The sequence below is a fragment of the Coregonus lavaretus genome (genome assembly GCF_964263955.1).
Source record: "Coregonus lavaretus genome assembly, chromosome: 2".
Lineage (NCBI taxonomy): Eukaryota > Metazoa > Chordata > Actinopteri > Salmoniformes > Salmonidae > Coregonus > Coregonus lavaretus.
In genome coordinates this window covers 21,587,956-21,609,654 of record NC_139989.1, presented here as the reverse complement: position 1 = coordinate 21,609,654, position 21,699 = coordinate 21,587,956, and the positions used below count along the sequence as shown (strand labels likewise).

General features: G+C 43.0%; 1 protein-coding gene across 1 annotated transcript in view; it reads left to right on the top strand.

Moving 5' to 3' along the window:
* LOC311100424 (receptor-type tyrosine-protein phosphatase N2-like) overlaps nt 1–21,699 on the top strand; it is a gene marked incomplete at both ends in the record, with an annotated part of 320,583 nt that overhangs the window by 86,643 nt on the left and 212,241 nt on the right. Inside the window, one exon of the mRNA XM_084141339.1 lies at nt 3,557–3,807. Coding sequence (XP_083997465.1) covers nt 3,557–3,807 — 251 coding nt within the window. The remainder of the gene's footprint in view (nt 1–3,556; nt 3,808–21,699) is intronic.

Here is a 21,699-nt window from a genome sequence, read left to right as displayed (position 1 = left end):
GAAATAGCCAAATCCACTAATTTGGAGGAGTGTCCACATACTTTTGTATATATAGTGTACATTTTTCATTGTTATGTTTAACTCAGGCCTATTCATTAGGGGAGCGATGTTAACAAATATTAGAAATTGATTTGTTTATTACAGTAATAAGAATTTTTGCGTTGGTAGTTGTAGAAATTGTGGTAAAAGGCATAATATCTGATCAAAAAACATAATAATAATTATGAAATATATAAGTACAGATTCTAATCTCAGTGATCCAAGAGGAAATTTTGTGAAAAATAATATGCCATTTAGCAGACGCTTTTATCCAAAGCGACTTACAGTCATGTGTGCATAAATTTTTACATATGGGAGTCCGGGGGATCGAACCCACTACCCTGGCGTTACAAGTGCCATGCTCTACCAATTGAGCTACAGAGGACCACGAGAAAAATGAAATGTAAGATTATTTTGGTCAAATGTCAGTTTCGTGAGAATGACCCTATTATTCTGCAGAATGTTTATGACTTATGAATTGTATTTCTCTGTATCTGCACAGATGTTCCTACATTTATCTGTGGCAAGACAATATAATACATTTTTGGGGGACATTTACAAACAGACAGTCATAGACAATTTCCTCAGCAGTATACACATTGTAACAAAACTACAAAAGCAATATGAAACGTAACTGTGGAGAACTGCCAAGGAGTCTTGTTTCGGGACATTAAATTGAATAAGACGCCGTAAAAGATGATTGAAGTAGATACATTTTTATTATTTTCCTTGCACAATTGTTTTATCATTCAATGCTAAAGAATTTGATTGACACTTAATTAATTAGCCTGAAACTTGTATTATTAATTTAAAATCAGTTGGTGAACAAAACTTAGGGCAAAGAAATCTGCATTTAAAAAAAGCAGATGAAACAACAAGACTTGGAGACAGGATCTGATCTAATGGGTTCTGAATATTTAGGAGGCCGCAGCCTCTCTCTCTCTCTCTCTCGCTCTCTCTCGCGCTCTCTCTCTCTCGCTCTGTCACCCCATAAAAACATAAGGCCAGCAGAAATAACTTGACTGCTCAAAGCATCCGCTGCCGCCGCGCTAATGGCTAGGTGCTAATTAACAGATGCATTTAGCCTAAGACATTGTTCTGGTTTCAACAAGCTAATACTCTGGTGCACTAGGAGATGGAGCCTGCCCTTTCTCTGGACCCAGACAGAGGTGTATTGTCATTATATTTAGCTCCTCAGCTGTAGTATAATCAGCTGGTAGCTAGTTTACTAAAGGCAGCCAACCATGTACAGTAAATGTTGAGGCCTGCCTCCATCTCTCCCTGAGTTAGAATTATTTAATGGGGCAATCTGTGATTCAAACAACAACAGAACAACAATGAATTAAGTTTAAAAAATTATGTACCAATCCCAGATTGTCCGTTAAACTCCCACCTCTTTTTAGGCGCGAGCAGTGACTTCTCTCTCTGCCTGTGGATAAAGGTGTCACAGTCAATCAAACCTGTGCCATCCGCCTTTTGTTCCCCAACAATCAGACTTTCTCTCACCACTGAACTCATTAACTAGGAGTAATTAAGCAGTGGATATTTTATGGCTCCTTTATGGTTTAAACTGGACCTGCTTCTCCCCCCATCTGTCCTGATTGCCCCATAATAACTACTACTGCACTAATGTATGGAACACTTAGGGTAATTCCCAAATGGCACTCTATTCCCTATATACAGCACTACATACAGTAGATGGGAGGATGTGTTGTGATGTGTTGTGTTGGGGCTGACGGTCAGGTTACGTTCGATAACACCTACCCTATACGCTCCGTGGTCTATTCAGAGGTATCATGGGATACATCAGTAGCCAATCTAATGAAGTCATATGTAGACACTTTTGGTGAAATATTCCTGTCCTGGCTGGCTGCTAGCCTATTGTTCTCCTCTGCACTGAGTGTGAAAAACATTAGGAACACCTGCTCTTTCCATGACATAGACTGAGCAGTTTAATCCAGGTGAAAGCTATGATTTCTCATTGATCTCACTTGTTAAATCCACTTAAATCAGTTTAGATGAAGGGGATGAGACAGGTTAAATAAGTATTTTTAAGCCTTGAGACAATTGAGACATGAATTGTGTATGTGTACCATTCAGAGGGTGAATAGGCAAGACAAAAGATTTAAGCGCCTTTGAAGGGGTATGGTAGTAGGTGCTAGGCGCACCAGTTTGAGTAAATTTTTACATTTTAGTCATTTAGCAGACACGACTTACAGTTAGTGCATTCATATTAAGATAGCTAGGTGGGACAACCACATATCACAGGCATAGAAAGTACATTATTCCTCAATAAAGTAGATATCAGCAGAGTCAGAGCTAGAAGGGGGGGGGGGGGGGGGGGGGGGGGTCCAAGAACGGCAATGCTGCTGGGTTTTTCACGCTCAACAGTTTCCCTTGTGTATCAAGAATGGTCCACCAACCAAAGGACATGTGGGAAACATTGGAGTCAACATGGGTCAGCATCCCTGTGGAACGCTTTCGACACCTTGTAGAGTCCATACCCTGACAAATTGAGGCTGTTCTGAAGGCAAAAGAGGGTGCAACTCAATATTAGGAAGGTGTTCCTAATGTTTTGTACACTCAGTGTACATGAACATCTCTCAAAAAGAGAACCTCTACGAGGGCTACATTTGTATGAGAGAATATCTGAAATAATTGTGAAATATCATGGATTCTATGGTCTATAGATAACATCCATACCTTCCAATAACGAGTCTTCTCATTAAAATAATTTGTCAATGCTATTAGATTAACAGTAAAACTGCATTCCATGTCTGACCATCTTGGCCCATGCAGATGGATACTGCATTATTACATTATCGGTGGTATTTCTGTGTGCTTTTCTGCAGTAGAATGCAGACGTTCCTGTTGGCTCTTTAGGAATGAGGCCAGGCAGCCATGTTGTTTTGTGTCTCTTCTTGCCCGGGTAGCTCCGTCTGGCCTTGGCAACGCTATGTTATGCCCCTGCCCGGGAGCCTTGCATTCTGAGTATGTGTTGGCAATTAGTGGAGATGTTGGCGTGGTGTTTGGCCGCAGCGTGACATTCTCGCAGGGCTTGTTGACTCGCTGGGAGGGCGCCATACATTGCTTTGCTTTTCCTCAGGTTCACTGTCATCAGATTCCAAGCCAGGCCACCGCCAGATAACTCCACGCTACTGTGTACACTGACTGCATGACCCTCCGTTTTGTTGCTCTCTCAGGTTCTCAATGTTTTCCAATAGAATTGTGTTTTATCTGTACAGTGTTTACTTTTATAGGCACACAAGGCCAACCTTGAACATCGAACTGTCAGATGCTAGAGTTCCATCAACATAGGGGAATGATATGTGTTGGTATTCTGGGTCGTATACACTAGACACCAAACGGAAGAAAACGGACAGAAACGGGGAGGGACTGCCTGCACTTGTCCAATAGGAAATGCTTGTTTTAATTTACAATTGCAAAACATTTTGCTACGGTGTACACTAATGAATATGACCATGGTTTAACATCGCTTTATTGACTCCATCTCTAGGGTTGACATGGCAGGATGCCACCACCCAGCAGGTGATCTCCAGAGAGCTGTCCAAGCTACGCAAGGTTCCCATCCGAAGGCCAGATCCCCCCTCTGCCTCCCTGACACGCTATGGTGGAGACAGGAAGCTGAAGACGGGGGAGGTGGAGCTTAGCAGGAGTGTCCAGAAGTACCTGCAAGAACTGGGTCTCCTTCCCCAGTCTGTTGGCACTGCTCTCCAGGAGCCCCAGCGAGAGGGGCCCCTCACTCAGGTAGGGTTCCAAACCACCTGTGTTTGGTAGCTATAGGGGACCATTGAGAGAGAGGCCCCATCCTAGGTTAACCAGGGGCTCCATGTTATTTTTGTATTTCTGTCCTAATGCATGAGGAAGAAACCATATAGGCAGGGGTTAGCTACGTTGTCTCTCCACTGCTTTTGTTTCCTTTTTCTCCTCTCTTCTATCCCGCTGAGCATGGATGATCCCCATTTAGAAAGGGGGTTCTATCACTCCTTTTACCATCTATTTCTCATCACCGTATTTAAGGCAGGACCCCGTGGGGTTGCATGAATAACGCCTCAAATCCCAGCCAACCCCAGAGCTGCCCCGCTACTTCCTAGCGATGATGGCGTCCAGAGTTGAGGAGTTCAGGACCCTCCTTCGTGACGAGGCGGTGTTCTTTGTTGCATTGTGGGATAGAGGATGACAAACATGGTTAGCATGAATGGCTGAGGCCCATCCCGCTGGGTTAATGCCGTTATGGTCTCCCAATACTCCCAAGCTGCGGAGAATCGCATTATCTCTCTCCGATGCCATGGTGGAGACAGAACAACACAAAAAAGGAAGATAGCATACACACTAATTATCAGGGCCTAGTGGTCTAAGGCCTTATCCATTCCACTGACTCCGTTCCAGACATTACTATCTACCCATAATATTGTTAATGCTTGTCATTGTCAAATGTCTTACTTTTAAATCAGTGGAGGCTGCTGAGGGTAGGACGGCTCATAGTAATGGCTGGAACGGAGTCAGTGGAATGGTATCAACCACATGGAAACCATATGTTTGATACCATACCATTGACTCCATTCCAGCCGTTATTATGAGCCGTCCTCCCCTCAGCAGCCTCCACTGTTTAGAATCTACTGCTTTAATTTAGTAGGTTCTGGGTTGGATTATGAGAAGCTAGTGGTGCTCTGTTTGATGGGGAGATAAGCGTTTTTACCAAGTCTGTTCTGAAAATGTATAAAATGGTTGTTGAGTTACGCAATCTTCCATATGCAATTTTCAAGGGCAGTTGTCTTTGATCTAAATCTATTCATATCCTGTCCAGCGTGCCCAAGCCTAGGCTGCTTCTTTTTTATATAAAAAATCTGTCATTATCTCGCCTTCCCTTCCCCCGATCACTGTATAACATTACATATAAACATTAGGTCTGTTGAGTCGTTCCATGTCATTTCAGCAAGCCATGACACCCACCATCTCAGATTGTTCTGAAGTTGTTTCTGTAGTTACACTCTTAAAAAAAAGGGTTCCAACAGGGGTGCAGTGACATCATAAACATTCTATTGAAATAGTTACTTGCATAGTGGAGTCTTTTGTTTAGACATGTAGCTAGCTAGCTAAACAATGAACCATAATCCCAACTCATAACATTACTACCCTGCATGAATCTGCAGGTAGCTTACCAACCAGGTTCAATGTTAGCTAGCTAACATTAGGCTATAACTAGCAATGCAAATGGCTCTGAGATACGAATAATATTACTACACAGATCATACACGTAACGTTAGCTAGCTAGCAGTACACTTTAACTTGAAATGAAAACGACTTTCTGACAAAATTAGAAACGTGTAATATCTGAAAATGTAGCTAGCTAGACTCTCTTACCCGTATACATGGATGGACGCTTCTCCCTCTCTGTCATGGATGCCATGGTTGCCCTTAGTTTGAAGATGTAATCCGGAGCATTTTGTGTTCTCTTTTCGACTCCATCTGTATATTTGCAATCAAATGCCAGAACTGTCTCCATCTCCTTAGCTATCATACTCTAATTCCACTGATTTAAAAACTCGGTCCTCCAGAAAGTGGAGAGCAACAGTTATGTAGTTCTACTACGTGATATCTTTACAAAAAGCTGAGAGATGGCGCCGACGGAGATGGCGGCCTCGCGACTAGCTCTTAGGAAACATTGCGGTATTTTGTTTTTTTATGTATTATTTTTTACATTACTAATTCAGGAAATATTTTGTGTCATTACATACAGCCGGGAAGAATTATTGGATATCAGAGCGGCGGTAACTCACCAGAACTACCAGCATTACGACCAGCAATACGACTTCCCCGAAGCAGATCCTTTGTTCGCTCTCCCCAGAGCAATTGAACTGATTCCAGAGGCCGACCCAAAACATTGCTGCCGGAGGAGAGGCACAAATTAGGAGGCGCGTACACCACCCACCACTTCCGAGTATATTACTTTGGATAAGAAAGTTGATGAGCTCAGGGCAAGGATTTCTTTCCAGAGAGACATCAGGGCCTGTAACATATTTTGTTTCACAGAAACATGGCTCTCTCGGGATACTCTGTCGGAATCAGTCCAGCCAGAGAGATTCTCAGTTCATCACGCAAATAGGAATATATATTTCTCCGGGAAGCAGAAGGGCGGAGGTGTGTGTTTCATGATTAACGACTTATGATGTAATTGTAGTAACATACAGGAACTCAAGTCCTTTTGTTCACCTGACCTAGAATACATCACAATCAAATGCCAACCATATTATCTCCCAAGAGAATTTTCCTCTGTTATAGCCACAGCCGTTTATATCCCCCCTCAAGACGATACCACGACGGCCCTCAAAGACCTTCACTTGACTTAATGCAAACTGGAAACCACATATCCTGAGATTGCATTTATTGTAGCTGTGGATTTTAACAAAGCAAATTTGAGGACTAGGCTGCTATCAACATATCAACTGTAGTACTCGCACTGCTAAAACTCTGGACCATTGTTATTCAAACTTCCGGGATGCTTACAAGGCCCTCCCCCGCCCTCCTTTTGGCAAATCTGACCACGACTCAATTTAGAAACTCAAACAGGAAGTACTCGTGCTAAGGACTATTCAACGCTGGTCTGACCAATCGGAAGCCACGCTTCAGGATTGTTTTGATCACACGGACTGGGATATGTTCCGGCTAGCTTGCAAAAATAATTTAGACAAATACACCAATACTGTAACTGAGTATATCAGGAAGTGTACAGTCGTGGTCAAAAGTCTTGAGAATGACACAATTATTGGTCTTCACAAAGTTCGCTGCTTCAGTGTTATGAGATATTTTTGTCAGATGTTACTATGGTATACTGAAGTATAATTACAAGCATTCCATAAGTGTCAAAGGCTTTTATTGACAATTACATTAAGTTTATGCAAAGAGTCAATATTTGCAGTGTTGACCCTTCTTTTTCAATACCTCTGCAATCCACCCTGGCATGCTGTCAATTCACTTCTGGGCCACATCCTGACTGATGGCGGCCCATTCTTGCATAATCAATGCTTGGAGTTTGTCAAAATATGTGGGTTTTTGTTTATCCACCCGCCTCTTGAGGATCGACCACAAATTCTCAATGGGATTAAGGTCTGGGGAGTTTCCTGGCCATGGACCCAAAATGTTGATGTTTTGTTCCCGAGCCACTTAGTTATCACTTTTGCCTTATGGCAAGGTGCTCCATCATGCTGGAAAAGGCATTGGTCATCACCAAACTGTTATTGGATGGTTGGGAGAAGTTGCTCTCGGAGGATGTGTTGGTACCATTCTTTGTTCATGGTTGTGTTCTTAGGCAAAATTGTGAGTCAGCCCACTCCCTTGGCAGAGAAGCAAACACACACATGAATGGTCTCAGGATGCTTTACTGTTGGCATGACACAGGACTGATGGTAGCACTCACCTTGTCTTCTCCGGACAAGGTGTTTTCCGGATGCCCCAAACAATCGGAAAGGGGATTCATCAGAGAAAATGACTTTACCTTAGTCCTCAGCAGTCCAATCCCTGTACCTTTTGCAGAATATCAGTCTGTCCCTGATGTTTTTCCTGGAGAGAAGTGGCTTCTTTGCTGCCCTTCTTGACCCCAGGCCATCCTCCAAAAGTATTCGCCTCACTGTGCGTGCAGATGCACTCACACCTGCCTGAGCAAGCTCTGCACTGGTGCCCCGATCCCGCAGCTGAATCAAGTTCTTGATGATCCGAAAAATGGTTGATTTAGGTGCAATCTTACTAGCAGCAATATCCTTGCCTGTGAAGCCCTTTTTGTGCAAAGCAATGATGATGGCACGTGTTTCCTTGCAGGTAACCATGGTTAACAGAGGAAGAACAATGATTTCAAGCACCACCCTCATTTTAAAGCTTCCAGTCTGTTATTCTAACTCAATCAGCATGACAGAGTGATCTCCAGCCTTGTCCTCGTCAACACTCTCACCTGTGTTAACGAGAGAATCACTGACATGATGTCAGCTGGTCCTTTTGTGGCAGGGCTGAAATGCAGTGGAAATGTTTTTTGGGGGATTAAGTTCATTTTCATGGCAAAGAGGGACTTTGCAATTAATTGCAATTCATCTGATCACTCTTCATGACATTCTGGAGTATATGCAAATTGCCATCATCAAAACTGAGGCAGCAGACTTTGTGAAAATTAGTATTTGTGTCATTCTCAAAACTTTTGACCACGACTGTATAGGAGATGTCGTACCCACTGTGACTATTAAAACCTACCCTAACCAGAAACCGTGGATAGATGGCAGCATTCGCACGAAACTGAAAGCGCAAACCACTGCATTTAACCATGGCAAGGTGACTAGGAATACGGCAGAATACTAACAGTCTAGATATTCACTCTGCAAGGCAATCAAACAAGCAAAACGTCAGTATAGAGACAAAGTGAAGTCGCAATTCAACTGCTCAGACACAAGACGTATGTGACAGGGTCTACAGACAATCACGGACTACAAAAGGAAAACCAGCCACGTCGCCGAGACCAATGTCTTGCTTCCGGACAAACTAAACACCTTCTTCACCCGCTTTGAGGATAACACAGTGCCATCGACGCGGCCCGCTACCAAGGACTGTGGGCTCTCCTTCTCCGTGGCCGACGTGAGAAAAACATTTAAATGTCTTAACCCTCGCAAGGCTGCCGGCCCAGACGGCATCCCTAGCCGCGTCCTCAGAGCATGCGCAGACCAGCTGGCTGGTGTGTTTACGGACATATTCAATCTCTCCCTATCCCAGTCTGCTGTCCCCACATGCTTCAAGATGGCCACCATTGTTCCTGTACCTAAGAAAGCAAAGGTAACTGAACTAAATGACTATCGCCCCATAGCATTCACCTCTGTCATCATGAAGTGCTTTGAGAGACTAGTCAAGGATCGTATCACCTTTACCTTACCTGCCACCCTAGACCCACTTCAATTTGCTTACCGCCCCAATCGATCCACAGACGATGCAATCGCCATCACTCTGCACATTGCCCTATCCCATCTGGACAAGAGGAATACCTACAGTTGAAGTCGGAAGTTTACATACACTTAGGTTGGCGTTATTAAAACTCATTTTTCAACCACTCCACAAATTTCTTGTTAACAACTATAGTTTTGGCAAGTCGGTTAGGACATCTACTTTGTGCATGACACAAGTAATTTTTCAAACAATTGTTTACAGACAGATTATTTCACTTCTCATCTATATTATTCGTAGCCGTCTATTTACCACCAGAAACTGATGCTGGCACTAAGACCACACTCAACAAGCTGAATAAGGCCATAAGCAAACAAGAAAATGCTCATCCAGAAGCAGATTTAAGTTTGCCTGCATTAAAGTTGCTCCTAGTGGCCGGGGACTTTAATGCAGGCAAACTTAAATCCGTTTTACCTCATTTCTACCAGCATGTCACATGTGCAACAAGAGGAAAAACAACTCTAGACCAACTTTACTCCACACACAGAGACGCATACAAAGCTCTCCCTCGCCCTCCAATTGGCAAATCTGACCATAATTATATCCTCCTGATTCCTGCTTACAAGCAAAAACTAAAGCAGGAAGTACCAGTGACTCGCTCAATACGGAAGTGGTCAGATGACACGGATGCACTGTTTTGCTAGCACAGACTGAAATATGTTCCGGGATTTATCCAATGGCATTGAGGAGTATACCACCTCAGTCATCGGCTTCATCAATAAGTGCATCGACGACGTCGTCGCCACAGTGACCGTACGTACATATCCCAACCACAAGCCATGGATTACAGGCAACATTCGCATTGAACTAAAGGCTAGAGCTGCCGCTTTCAAGGAGCAGGACACTAATCCAGACGCTTATGAGAAATCCCGCTACACCCTCAGACGAACCATCAAACAGGCAAAACGTCAATACAGGATTAAGATTAAATCCTACTACACCGGCTCTGACACTCGTCGGATGTGGCAGGGCTTGAAAACTATTACAGACTACAAAGGGAAACCCAGCTGCGAGCTGCCCAGTGACGCGAGATTCGAGGCAAGCAACACTGAAGCATGCATGAGAGCACCAGCTGTTCCGGACGACTGTGTGATAACGCTCTCGGTAGCCGATGTGAACAAGACCTTTAAACAGGTCAACATTCACAAAGCCGCGGGGCCAGATGGATTACCAGGATGTGTACTCCAAGCATGCGCGGACCAACTGGCAAGTGTCTTCACTGACATTTTCAACATCTCCCTGACCGAGTCTGTAATACCTACATGTTTCAAGCAGACCACCATAGTCCCTGTGCCCAAGGAAGCGAAGGTAACCTGCCTAAATGATTACCGCCCTGTAGCACTCACGTCAGTAGCCATGAAGTGCTTTGAAAGGCTGGTCATGGCTCACATCAACAGGATCATCCCGGATACACTAGACCCACTCCAATTCGCATACCGCCCTAACAGATCCACAGATGACGCAATCTCAATCGCACTCCACACTGATCTTTCCCACCTGGACAAAAGGGAACACCTATGTGAGAATGATGTTAATTCAGCGTTCAACACCATTGTGCCCACAAAGCTCATCACTAAGTTAAGGACCCTGGGACTAAACACCTCCCTCTGCAACTGGATCCTGGACTTCCTGATGGGCCACCCCAAGGTTGTAAGGGTAGGCAACAACACATCTGCCACGCTGATCCTCAACACTGGGGCCCCTCAGGAGTGCGTGCTTAATCCCCTCCTGTACTTCCTGTTCACCTACGACTGCGTGGCCAAACACGACTCCAACACCATCATTAAGTTTGCTGACAACAAAACAGTGGTAGGCCTGATCACAGACAACGATAAGACAGCCTATAGGGAGGAGGTCAGAGACCTGGCAGTGTGGTGCCAGGACAACAATCTCTCCCTCAATGTGAGCAAGACAAAAGGAGCTGATCGTGGACTACAGGAAAATGCGGGCCGAACAGGCCCCCATTAACATCAACGGGGCTGTAGTGGAGCGGGTCGAGAGTTTCAAGTTCCTTGGTGTCCACATCACCAACGCACTATCATGATCCAAACACACCAAGACAGTCGTGAAGAGGGCACGACAACACCTTTTCCCCCTCAGGAGACTGAAAAGATTTGGCATGGGTCCCCAGATCCTCAAAAAGTTATACAGCTGCACCATCGAGAGCATCCAGACCGGTTGCATCACCGCCTGGTATGGCAACTGCTCGGCATCTGACCGTAAGGCACTACAGAGTGTAGTGCATATGGGCCAGTACATCACTGGGGCCAAGCTTCCTGCCATCCAGGACCTACAGTGGGGGGAAAAAGTATTTAGTCAGCCACCAATTGTGCAAGTTCTCCCACTTAAAAAGATGAGAGAGGCCTGTAATTTTCATCATAGGTACACGTCAACTATGACAGACAAATTGAGATTTCTTTTCCAGAAAATCACATTGTAGGAATTTATTTGCAAATTATGGTGGAAAATAAGTATTTGGTCACCTACAAACAAGCAAGATTTCTGGCTCTCACAGACCTGTAACTTCTTCTTTAAGAGGCTCCTCTGTCCTCCACTCGTTACCTGTACTAATGGCACCTGTTTGAACTTGTTATCAGTATAAAATACACCTGTCCACAACCTCAAACAGTCACACTCCAAACTCCACTATGGCCAAGGCCAAAGAGCTGTCAAAGGACACCAGAAACAAAATTGTAGACCTGCACCAGGCTGGGAAGACTGAATCTGCAATAGGTAAGCAGCTTGGTTTGAAGAAATCAACTGTGGGAGCAATTATTAGGAAATGGAAGACATACAAGACCACTGATAATCTCCCTAGATCTGGGGCTCCACGCAAGATTTCACCCCGTGGGGTCAAAATGATCACAAGAACGGTGAGCAAAAATCCCAGAACCACAAAGGTGGACCTAGTGAATGACCTGCAGAGAGCTGGGACCAAAGTAACAAAGCCTACCATGAGTAACACACTACGCCGCCAGGGACTCAAATCCTGCAGTGCAGACGTGTCCCCCTGCTTAAGCCAGTACATGTCCAGGCCCGTCTGAAGTTTGCTAGAGTGCATTTGGATGATCCATAAGAGGATTGGGAGAATGTCATATGGTCAGATGAAACCAAAATATAACTTTTTGGTAAAAACTCAACTCGTCGTGTTTGGAGGACAAAGAATGCTGAGTTGCATCCAAAGAACACCATACCTCTGTGAAGCATGGGGGTGGAAACATCAGGCTTTGGGGCTGTTTTTCTGCAAAGGGACCAGGACGACTGATCCGTGTAAAGGAAAGAATGAATGGGGCCATGTATCATGAGATTTTGAGTGAAAACCTCCTTCCATCAGCAAGGGCATTGAAGATGAAACGTGGCTGGGTCTTTCAGCATGACAATGATCCCAACCACAAAGTCCGTGTTGCCCAGCGACAGACCCAAAACATCACTGCTCTAGAGGAGAGCTGCATGGAGGAATGGGCCAAAATACCAGCAACAGTGTGTGAAAAACCTTGTGAAGACTTACAGAAAACGTTTGACCTGTGTCATTGCCAACAAAGGGTATATAACAAAGTATTGAGAAACTTTTGTTATTGACCAAATACTTATTTTCCACCATAATTTGCTAATAAATTCATTAAAAATCCTACAAGGTGATTTTCTGGATTTTTTTTCTCATTTTGTCTGTCATAGTTGACGTGTACCTATGATGAAAATTACAGACCTCTCTCATCTTTTTAAGTGGGAGAACTTGCACAATTGGTGGCTGACTAAATACTTTTTCCCCCACTGTATATACTAGGCGGTGTCAGAGGAAAGCCCAAAACATGGTCAAAGACTCCAATCACCCAAGTCATAGACTGTTCTCTCTGCTACCGCACGGCAAGTGGTACCGGAGCACCAAGTCTAGGACCAAAAGGCTCCTTAACAGCTTCTACCCCCAAGCCTTAAGACTGCTGAACAATTAATAAAATGGCCACCCGGACTATTAACATTGACACCCTCCCATTTGTTTTTACACTGCTTTTGGGTAGATCAGCTTTAATATTGCAGATAGATTGTAACTTCCATCAATGTAATTGTCTGCCTCACTTCCAATCCCCCATATGTTTTTTTTCTCTCACAAATATATATATATATATATACAGTGGGGAGAACAAGTATTTGATACACTGCCGATTTTGCAGGTTTTCCTACTTACAAAGCATGTAGAGGTCTGTAATTTTTATCATAGGTACACTTCAACTGTGAGAGACGGAATCTAAAACAAAAATCCAGAAATTCACATTGTATGATTTTTAAGTAATTAATTTGCATTTTATTGCATGACATAAGTATTTGATACATCAGAAAAGCAGAACTTAATATTTGGTACAGAAACCTTTGTTTGCAATTACAAAGATCATACGTTTCCTGTAGGTCTTGACCAGGTTTGCACACACTGCAGCAGGGATTTTGGCCCACTCCTCCATACAGACCTTCTCAAGATCCATCAGGTTTCGGGGCTGTCGCTGGGCAATACGGACTTTCAGCTCCCTCCAAAGATTTTCTATTGGGTTCAGGTCTGGAGACTGGCTAGGCCACTCCAGGACCTTGAGATGCTTCTTACGGAGCCACTCCTTAGTTGCACTGGCTGTGTGTTTCGGGTCGTTGTCATGCTGGAAGACCCAGCCACGACCCATCTTCAATGCTCTTACTGAGGGAAGGAGGTTGTTGGCCAAGATCTCGCAATACATGGCCCCATCCATCCTCCCCTCAATACGGTGCAGTCGTCCTGTCCCCTTTGCAGAAAAGCATCCCCAAAGAATGATGTTTCCACCTCCATGCTTCACGGTTGGGATGGTGTTCTTGGGGTTGTATTCATCCTTCTTCTTCCTCCAAACATGGAGAGTGGAGTTTAGACCAAAAAGCTCTATTTTTGTCTCATCAGACCACATGACCTTCTCCCATTCCTCCTCTCGATCATCCAGATGGTCATTGGAAAACTTCAGACGGGCCTGGACATGCGCTGGCTTGAGCAGGGGGACCTTGCGTGCGCTGCAGGATTTTAATCCATGACGGCGTAGTGTGTTACTAATGGTTGTCTTTGAGACTGTGGTCCCAGCTCTCTTCAGGTCATTGACCAGGTCCTGCCGTGTAGTTCTGGGCTGATCCCTCACCTTCCTCATGATCATTGATGCCCCACGAGGTGAGATCTTGCATGGAGCCCCAGACCGAGGGTGATTGACTGTCATCTTGAACTTCTTCCATTTTCTAATAATTGCGCCAACAGTTGTTGCCTTCTCACCAAGCTGCTTGCCTATTGTCCTGTAGCCCATCCCAGCCTTGTGCAGGTCTACAATTTTATCCCTGATGTCCTTACACAGCTCTCTGGTCTTGGCCATTGTGGAGAGTTTGGAGTCTGTTTGATTGAGTGTGTGGACAGGTGTCTTTTATACAGGTAACGAGTTCAAACATGTGCAGTTAATACAGGTAATGAGTGGAGAACAGGAGAGCTTCTTAAAGAAAAACTAACAGGTCTGTGAGAGCCGGAATTCTTACTGGTTGGTAGGTGATCAAATACTTATGTCATGCAATAAAATGCAAATTAATTACTTAAAAATCATACAATGTGATTTTCTGGATTTTTGTTTGATTCCGTCTCTCACAGTTGAAGTGTACCTATGATAAATATTACAGACCTCTACATGCTTTGTAAGTAGGAAAACCTGCAAAATCGGCAGTGTATCAAAGATTTGTTCTCCCCACTGTATATACATACATACATACATACATACATACATACATATACAGTGAGGGAAAAAAGTATTTGATCCCCTGCTGATTTTGTACGTTTGCCCACTGACAAAGAAATGATCAGTCTATAATTTTAATGATAGGTTTACTTGAACAGTGAGAGACAGAATAACAACAAAAAAATCCAGAAAAACGCATCTCAAAAATGTTATAAATTGACTTGCATTTTAATTATGGAAATAAGTATTTGACCCCCTCTCAATCAGAAAGATTTCTGGCTCCCAGGTGTGTTTTATACAGGTAACGAGCTGAGATTAGGAGCACACTCTTAAAGGGAGTGCTCCTAATCTCAGTTTGTTACCTGTATAAAAGACACCTGTCCACAGAAGCAATCAATCAATCAAATTCCAAACTCTCCACCATGGCCAAGACCAAAGAGCTCTCCAAGGATGTCAGGGACAAGATTGTAGACCTACACGAGGCTGGAATGGGCTACAAGACCATCTCCAAGCAGCTTGGTGAGAAGGTGACAACAGTTGGTGCGATTATTCGCTAATGGAAGAAACACAAAATAACTGTCAATCTACCTCGGCCTGGGGCTCCATGCAAGATCTCACCTCGTGGAGTTGCAATGATCATGAGAATGGTGAGGAATCAGCCCAGAACTACACGGGAGGATCTTGTCAATGATCTCAAGGCAGCTGGGACCATAGTCACCAAGAAAACAATTGGTAACACACTATGCCGTGAAGGACTAAAATCCCGCAGCGCCCGCAAGGTCCCCCTGCTCAAGAAAGCACATATACAGGGCCGTCTGAAGTTTGCCAATGAACATCTGAATGATTCAGAGGAGAACTGGGTGAAAGTGTTGTGGTCAGATGAGACCAAAATGGAGCTCTTTGGCATCAACTCAACTCGCCGTGTTTGGAGGAGGAGGAATGCTGCCTATGACCCCAAGAACACCATCCCCACCGTCAAACATGGAGGTGGAAACATTATGCTTTCGGGGTGTTTTTCTGCCAAGGAGACAGGACAACTTCACCGCATCAAAGGGACGATGGACGGGGCCATGTACCGTCAAATCTTGGGTGAGAACCTCCTTCCCTCAGCCAGGGCATTGAAAATGGGTCGTGGATGGGTATTCCAGCATGACAATGACCCAAAACACACGGCCAAGGCAACAAATGAGTGGCTCAAGAAGAAGCACATTATGGTCCTGGAGTGGCCTAGCCAGTCTCCAGACCTTAATCCCATAGAAAATCTGTGGAGGGAGCTGAAGGTTCGAGTTGGCAAACGTCAGCCTCGAAACCTTAATGACTTGGAGAAGATCTGCAAAGAGGAGTGGAACAAAATCCCTCCTGAGATGTGTGCAAACCTGGTGGCCAACTACAAGAAACGTCTGACCTCTGTGATTTCCAACAAGGGTTTTGCCACCAAGTACTAAGTCATGTTTTGCAGAGGGGTCAAATACTTATTTCCCTCATTAAAATGCAAATCAATTCATAACATTTTTGACATGCGTTTTTCTGGATTTTTGTTGTTGTTATTCTGTCAATCACTGTTCAAATAAACCTGCCATTAAAATTATAGACTGATCATGTCTTTGTCAGTGAACAAACGTACAAAATCAGCAGGGGATCAAATACTTTTTTCCCTCACTGTACATACACATATACAAATCCTTAAAAAATATATATTTCCCTTTATTACTTTCCAACCCCACCACCCCTTCCCTAATTGGAGTAAACTAGTGAACAACAATGCTTAGGCCTCTACTTCCACCTTATACATTCTATATACATTTTATGGACACAGTCAATTTTACAGCAATTATATATATTTTTTTTTTACTTCTGAATTTCCTCTACCCGCAACCTCTCCGATCATTTTCATGATGTCCATCCGGTTTGCTTCTATATGCCATATCTTTCTAACTGTGCTCTTTCACAAAAGCTCTCAACCTATAACCTATGTACTTATTATTGGACACAGTATGCTTTACATTATTAGTTTTCTTGTTGTTACATTATTAGTTTTCTTGTTGTTATTAGTTGTTGTTAGTTGTTATTAGTCCCATCCTTCAACTTCATTCAACACCACCCATCTATCTCTTAACACCATCCATATTGGATTTCTATTTGCCATATATTTTTCAACTGTACTGTGATGTTTTACAAAAGTTCTGAACCTTTCTATTCTCATTGTTTCTACAGATTGTAAATTGAAAATATATTTTTGCTAAAAGTATTATTATATTATTGATCGATTGACTATGACGCCAGGTAAATATTGCCAAAAACAAGCTACAAATGGACAGTACCAAAACAAATGATCTAATGATTCTGTCTCTTCGCAGCAAAATCTGCAGAGCTGGGAAGATTGTATCCCCCATATAAATAACATTATATTGGTAGCAAGAATTGTATATAATAATTTAAATTGAAAAATTCTAAGTTTTGAATCCAGCGTCGTTTTGCATATCAGTTCATAAACACTATGCCATGGAATCGGTACGTCAGAATTCTCTTCCCAACTATTTTGCAATCTATATGGGACGGCTGTCAAACCTTTGGTCCTTAAATGAAACTGGTATACTTTTTTATTTATCACAATTTTCTTTAACCAATTATGTTCTTTAATGCAAGGCCGACAGACAAGTTCCTTACTTTTTCCTCCTTCCACTTTCCTCTTCCATTTTTGCGGTAATGCTGCAATTATTTGGTTGTAATTTTGGGTAGAGCAGACATTTCCATATGTTTTTGTTAGCTGCATGTGCGACATATCACCACCAGTCCTACCGATGATATCATTTACGAAGATTATACCTTTTAAAAACATTTTGTCAAAAAAAAATGTTTTTTATCAATTAGTATATTTGAATTTAACCACAATATTTGTTGCATTATTTGTTCTGTCGTTTCTGGAGGATTAAATTGAAATTGCAACCAACTTTCTATGGCTTGTTTTAGAAATAGTGATATTTGGGAGATGATTTCCTTTTCAAATAACGGAAAGTGAGAGGTTGTAATCTGAATAAAGGGGAAAAGGCCATTCTTGACTCTTTCTTGAACTGCATTGTTGGTTAAGGGCTTGTAAGTAAGCATTTCACGGTAATGTCTACACCTGTTGTATTCGGCTTATGTGACAAATAAAGTTTGATTTGATTTGTTTGCATATGCCAATTTATTGGCTGTCCAGTATCCAGACGACCTGTCCCCAGAGCATCCTATACAGTTTATCTCTTTCTGTAACGTGTTGAGGCCAGCAATTAAGGAGAATGAGAGGCTCAATTAAAGATCTTACAGAACTGCTGTATTTGAAGCACAGCTCCCTTCTGCCCAGTTTCCCTGATGTTGCTATGGCAATCAAGCTGTTTTTACCATCCCTGTAACTGTCGCTTCTGTGGAGAGATCGTTTTCTAAACTAAAACTCATAAAGAACTACCTAAGAAGCATTAGGCTCTCGGTCTGATATGCACTTTTGAACACCTGAGTAAGCGCCATTCATTGCACTGGCGCTGTTGTAGCCTTGACCACGGCATTTTTCACTGATATCCCCTCATACTTTCAATGTTGTTGTTTTTTTTTTTACTTTTACGGTCACTTTCCTGAAGCCCAAGAGGGCTGTGGGGGTGTCTGGTAGGCCAGTGATACAAAAAAATGTAATGTTTGGGGCAAATCCAACACAACACATCACTGAGTACCACTCTACATATTTTCAAGCATGGTGATGGCTGCATCATGTTATGGGTATGCTTGTCATCGGCAAGGACTTGGGAGTGTTTTTGGATAAAAATTAATGGAATACAGCTAAGCACAGGCAAAATCCTAGAGGAAAACCTGGTTCAGTCTTCTTTCCAACAGACCCTGGGAGACAAATTCACCTTTCAGCAGGACAATATCCTAACACACAGGGCTACACTGGACACAAATCTACACTGGAGTTGCTTACCATGAAGACAGTGAATGTTACAGTTCAGACTTAAATCGGCTTGAAAATCAATGGCAAGACAATGACTTTCTAGCAATGATCAACAACCAACTTGACAGAGCTTGAAGACTTTTTAAAAGAATAATGGGCAAATATTGTACAATCCAGGTGTGCAAAGCTCTTAGAGACCAGAAAGACTCACAGCTGTAATTGCTGCCAAAGGTGATGCTAACATTTATTGATGTAAATTAGATATGTCTGTATTTCATTTTCAATACATTTGCTAAGAAAACTAGATGGTAACTTTACAAGTAAAGTTGTGAGGCTTGCTAAAGCTCTTTAAAATTATTTTTGTGGTAGTGGAAGAAGTTAAAAAGTTTCACTTTAAATATATTATTTAAATTGTGAAATCATTTCAAATCCCCATCCCTAGTCAGTAGTGGTCAGTAGTTGTGGTCAATAGTGGTCAGTAGTTTTGGTAAGTAGGTGTGTGGTTCAGTAGTTGTGGTCAGTATTTGTGGTCAGTAGTTTTGTGGTTGTGATCAGCAGTTGTGGTTAGTAGTGGTCAGTAGTTTTATAGTCAGTAGTTGTGGTCAGTAGTTGTGTGGTCAATATATGTGTGGTTGTGGTCAATAATTGAGGTCAGTAGTTTTGGTCAGTAGTTGTGTGGTTTAGTAGTTGTGTGGTCAGTAGTTGTGGTCAGTAGTTGTGTGGTTGTGGTCAGTAATTGAGGTCAGTAGTTTTCATCAGAAGTTGTGGTCAGTACGGTGAGTCATTGTGGTCAGTCGTTTTTTGGTTGTGGTGAGTAGTTGCATTGTTGTGGTCAGTAGTTGTGGTCTGTAGTTGTGTGGTCAATAGTTATGTGGTCAGTACATTTTTACATTTTAGTCATTTAGCAGACGCTCTTATCCAGAGCTACTTACAGTTAGTGAGTGCATACAAATTATTATTATAAAAAATAAAATAAACACTGGCCCCCCGTGGGAATCAAACCCCCAACCCTGGCGTTGCACACACCATGCTCTACATCCCTGCCAGCCATTCCCTCCCCTACGCTGGGCCAAAGACCCCACGGGTCTCCCGGTCGCGGCCGGCTACGACAGAGCCTGGATTCGAACCAGGATCTGTAGTGGCGCAGCTAGCACTGCGATGCAGTGCCTTAGACCACTGCACCACTTTTTTTTTGTAGTCATTTAGCAGACGTTCTTATCTAGAGCGACGGGCACATCGACAGATTTTTCACCTAGTCGGCCCGGGGATTAGAACCAGCGACTTTTCGGTTACTGGCACAACGCTCTTAACCACTAAGCTACCTGCCGCCCAGTAGTTGTGGTCAGTAGTTGTGTGGTTGTGGTCAATAGTTGTGGTCTGTAGTTGTGTGGTCAATAGTTATGTGGTTGTGGTCAGTAGTTGTGGTCAGTAGTTGTGGTCAGGAGTTTTGGTCAGTAGTTGTGGTCAGTAGTTGTGTTGTTGTGGTCAGTAGTTATGTGGTCAGTAGTTATGAGGTCAGTAGTTGTATGGTTGTGGTCAGTAGTGGTGTGGTTGTGGTCAGTAGTTGTGTTGTTGTGGTCAGTAGTTATGTGGTCAGTAGTTATGAAGTCAGTAGTTGTATGGTTGTGGTCAGTAGTGGTGTGGTTGTGGTCAGTAGTTGTGGTCAGTACTTAAGTAATTGTGGTCAGTAGTTGTGTGCTTGTGGTCAGTAGTTGTGTGGTTGTGGTCAGTAGTTGTGGTCAGTAGTTGTGTGGTTGTGGTCAGTAGTTATGCGGTTGTGGTCAGTAGTTATGTGGTTGTGGTCAGCAGTTGTGTGGTTGTGGTCAGTAATTATGGTCAGTAGTTATGTGGTTGTGGTCAGAAGTTGTGGGGTTGTGGTCAGTAGTTCTGGTCAGCAGTCGTGTGGTTGTGGTCAGAAGTTATGGCGATTATGGTAGGCTAATGTTGTTCCCGATCAGCATAAACTAGCCTATTATCTCCAAAGTTCATTTATTCATTGGTGATGGATACTTTAACTGGACGTTTAGGCTAATGTTAAAGCGCTCACATATGCTACTTCTCTGCCAGAATGCGTGAGATAACTAGTTATACTGGTAAGTGTGGTCTAAGCGATTCCCTTTTCATATCACGTTACCTCCCTACATTGATTCTATTGATGGAAAACCATTGTTTACCTCTTGTGTCGCACAAATTTAATTCAACATTTAATTCTAGCTCACAATCAAGGATGGCTATGTATTCCCTCCAGCAGTGGTGAAGTGTAGGCCTATGACTATGTAGCCTTGTCCCTACTTAAATGTAATAGAGTACTATGGTATGTTGGAATGTCATTATCTATATGACCTGAAGGCATGACTCAATAATGCCATCTGCAGGTCACACCCAGTGCACTGATGGAATAAATTACCAAAAAGGAATAACCCGTTCCTGTTTACTGTACTAATAAGATATAGTAAGATATCACATTCAAACTGATCCCAAACACACAAAGTAAATAGCCGCTGGTGTTATGGAGTCCATGGAAAGTGGCAGTGTGCAGGCTGTGCAATGACAACAGACACTAGCAAAAACACAACTTTACAAAAGTGTCAGAAAAAAACATGTATTTCCATCCTTGTATGAAGAAGAATGTCCACTGCACATAGAGGTTGTTTTTAATTTAACAAAAAAAGGCAGTACCTCCTAACTATACTGGCATATTATTCAGACATACACTCTTTCAACGTTGACAGTGTTCGAAACCAGGATTTTAACCGTTTTGCCTGGTTTAGCCTCCATCAATGTAACTTAACATTTGGTTATTGTGCATATAGGAAGAATAACAGTGCCAGTCAGCTAAGTTACCGAAATGTAAAACGTGCTATTGTAGAACATTAAGCCACACCAAAAAGGAAATAGCCCACGTGTAGGGCTTGCACATCAAAGACGTTGCAGAACTCATGGTAGAACTCTGTGTAGTTTATGTAGGTACTTGGCACTTGCAGGTGTGGCCCACAGGTATGGGCCACACCTGCAACAGGGTTT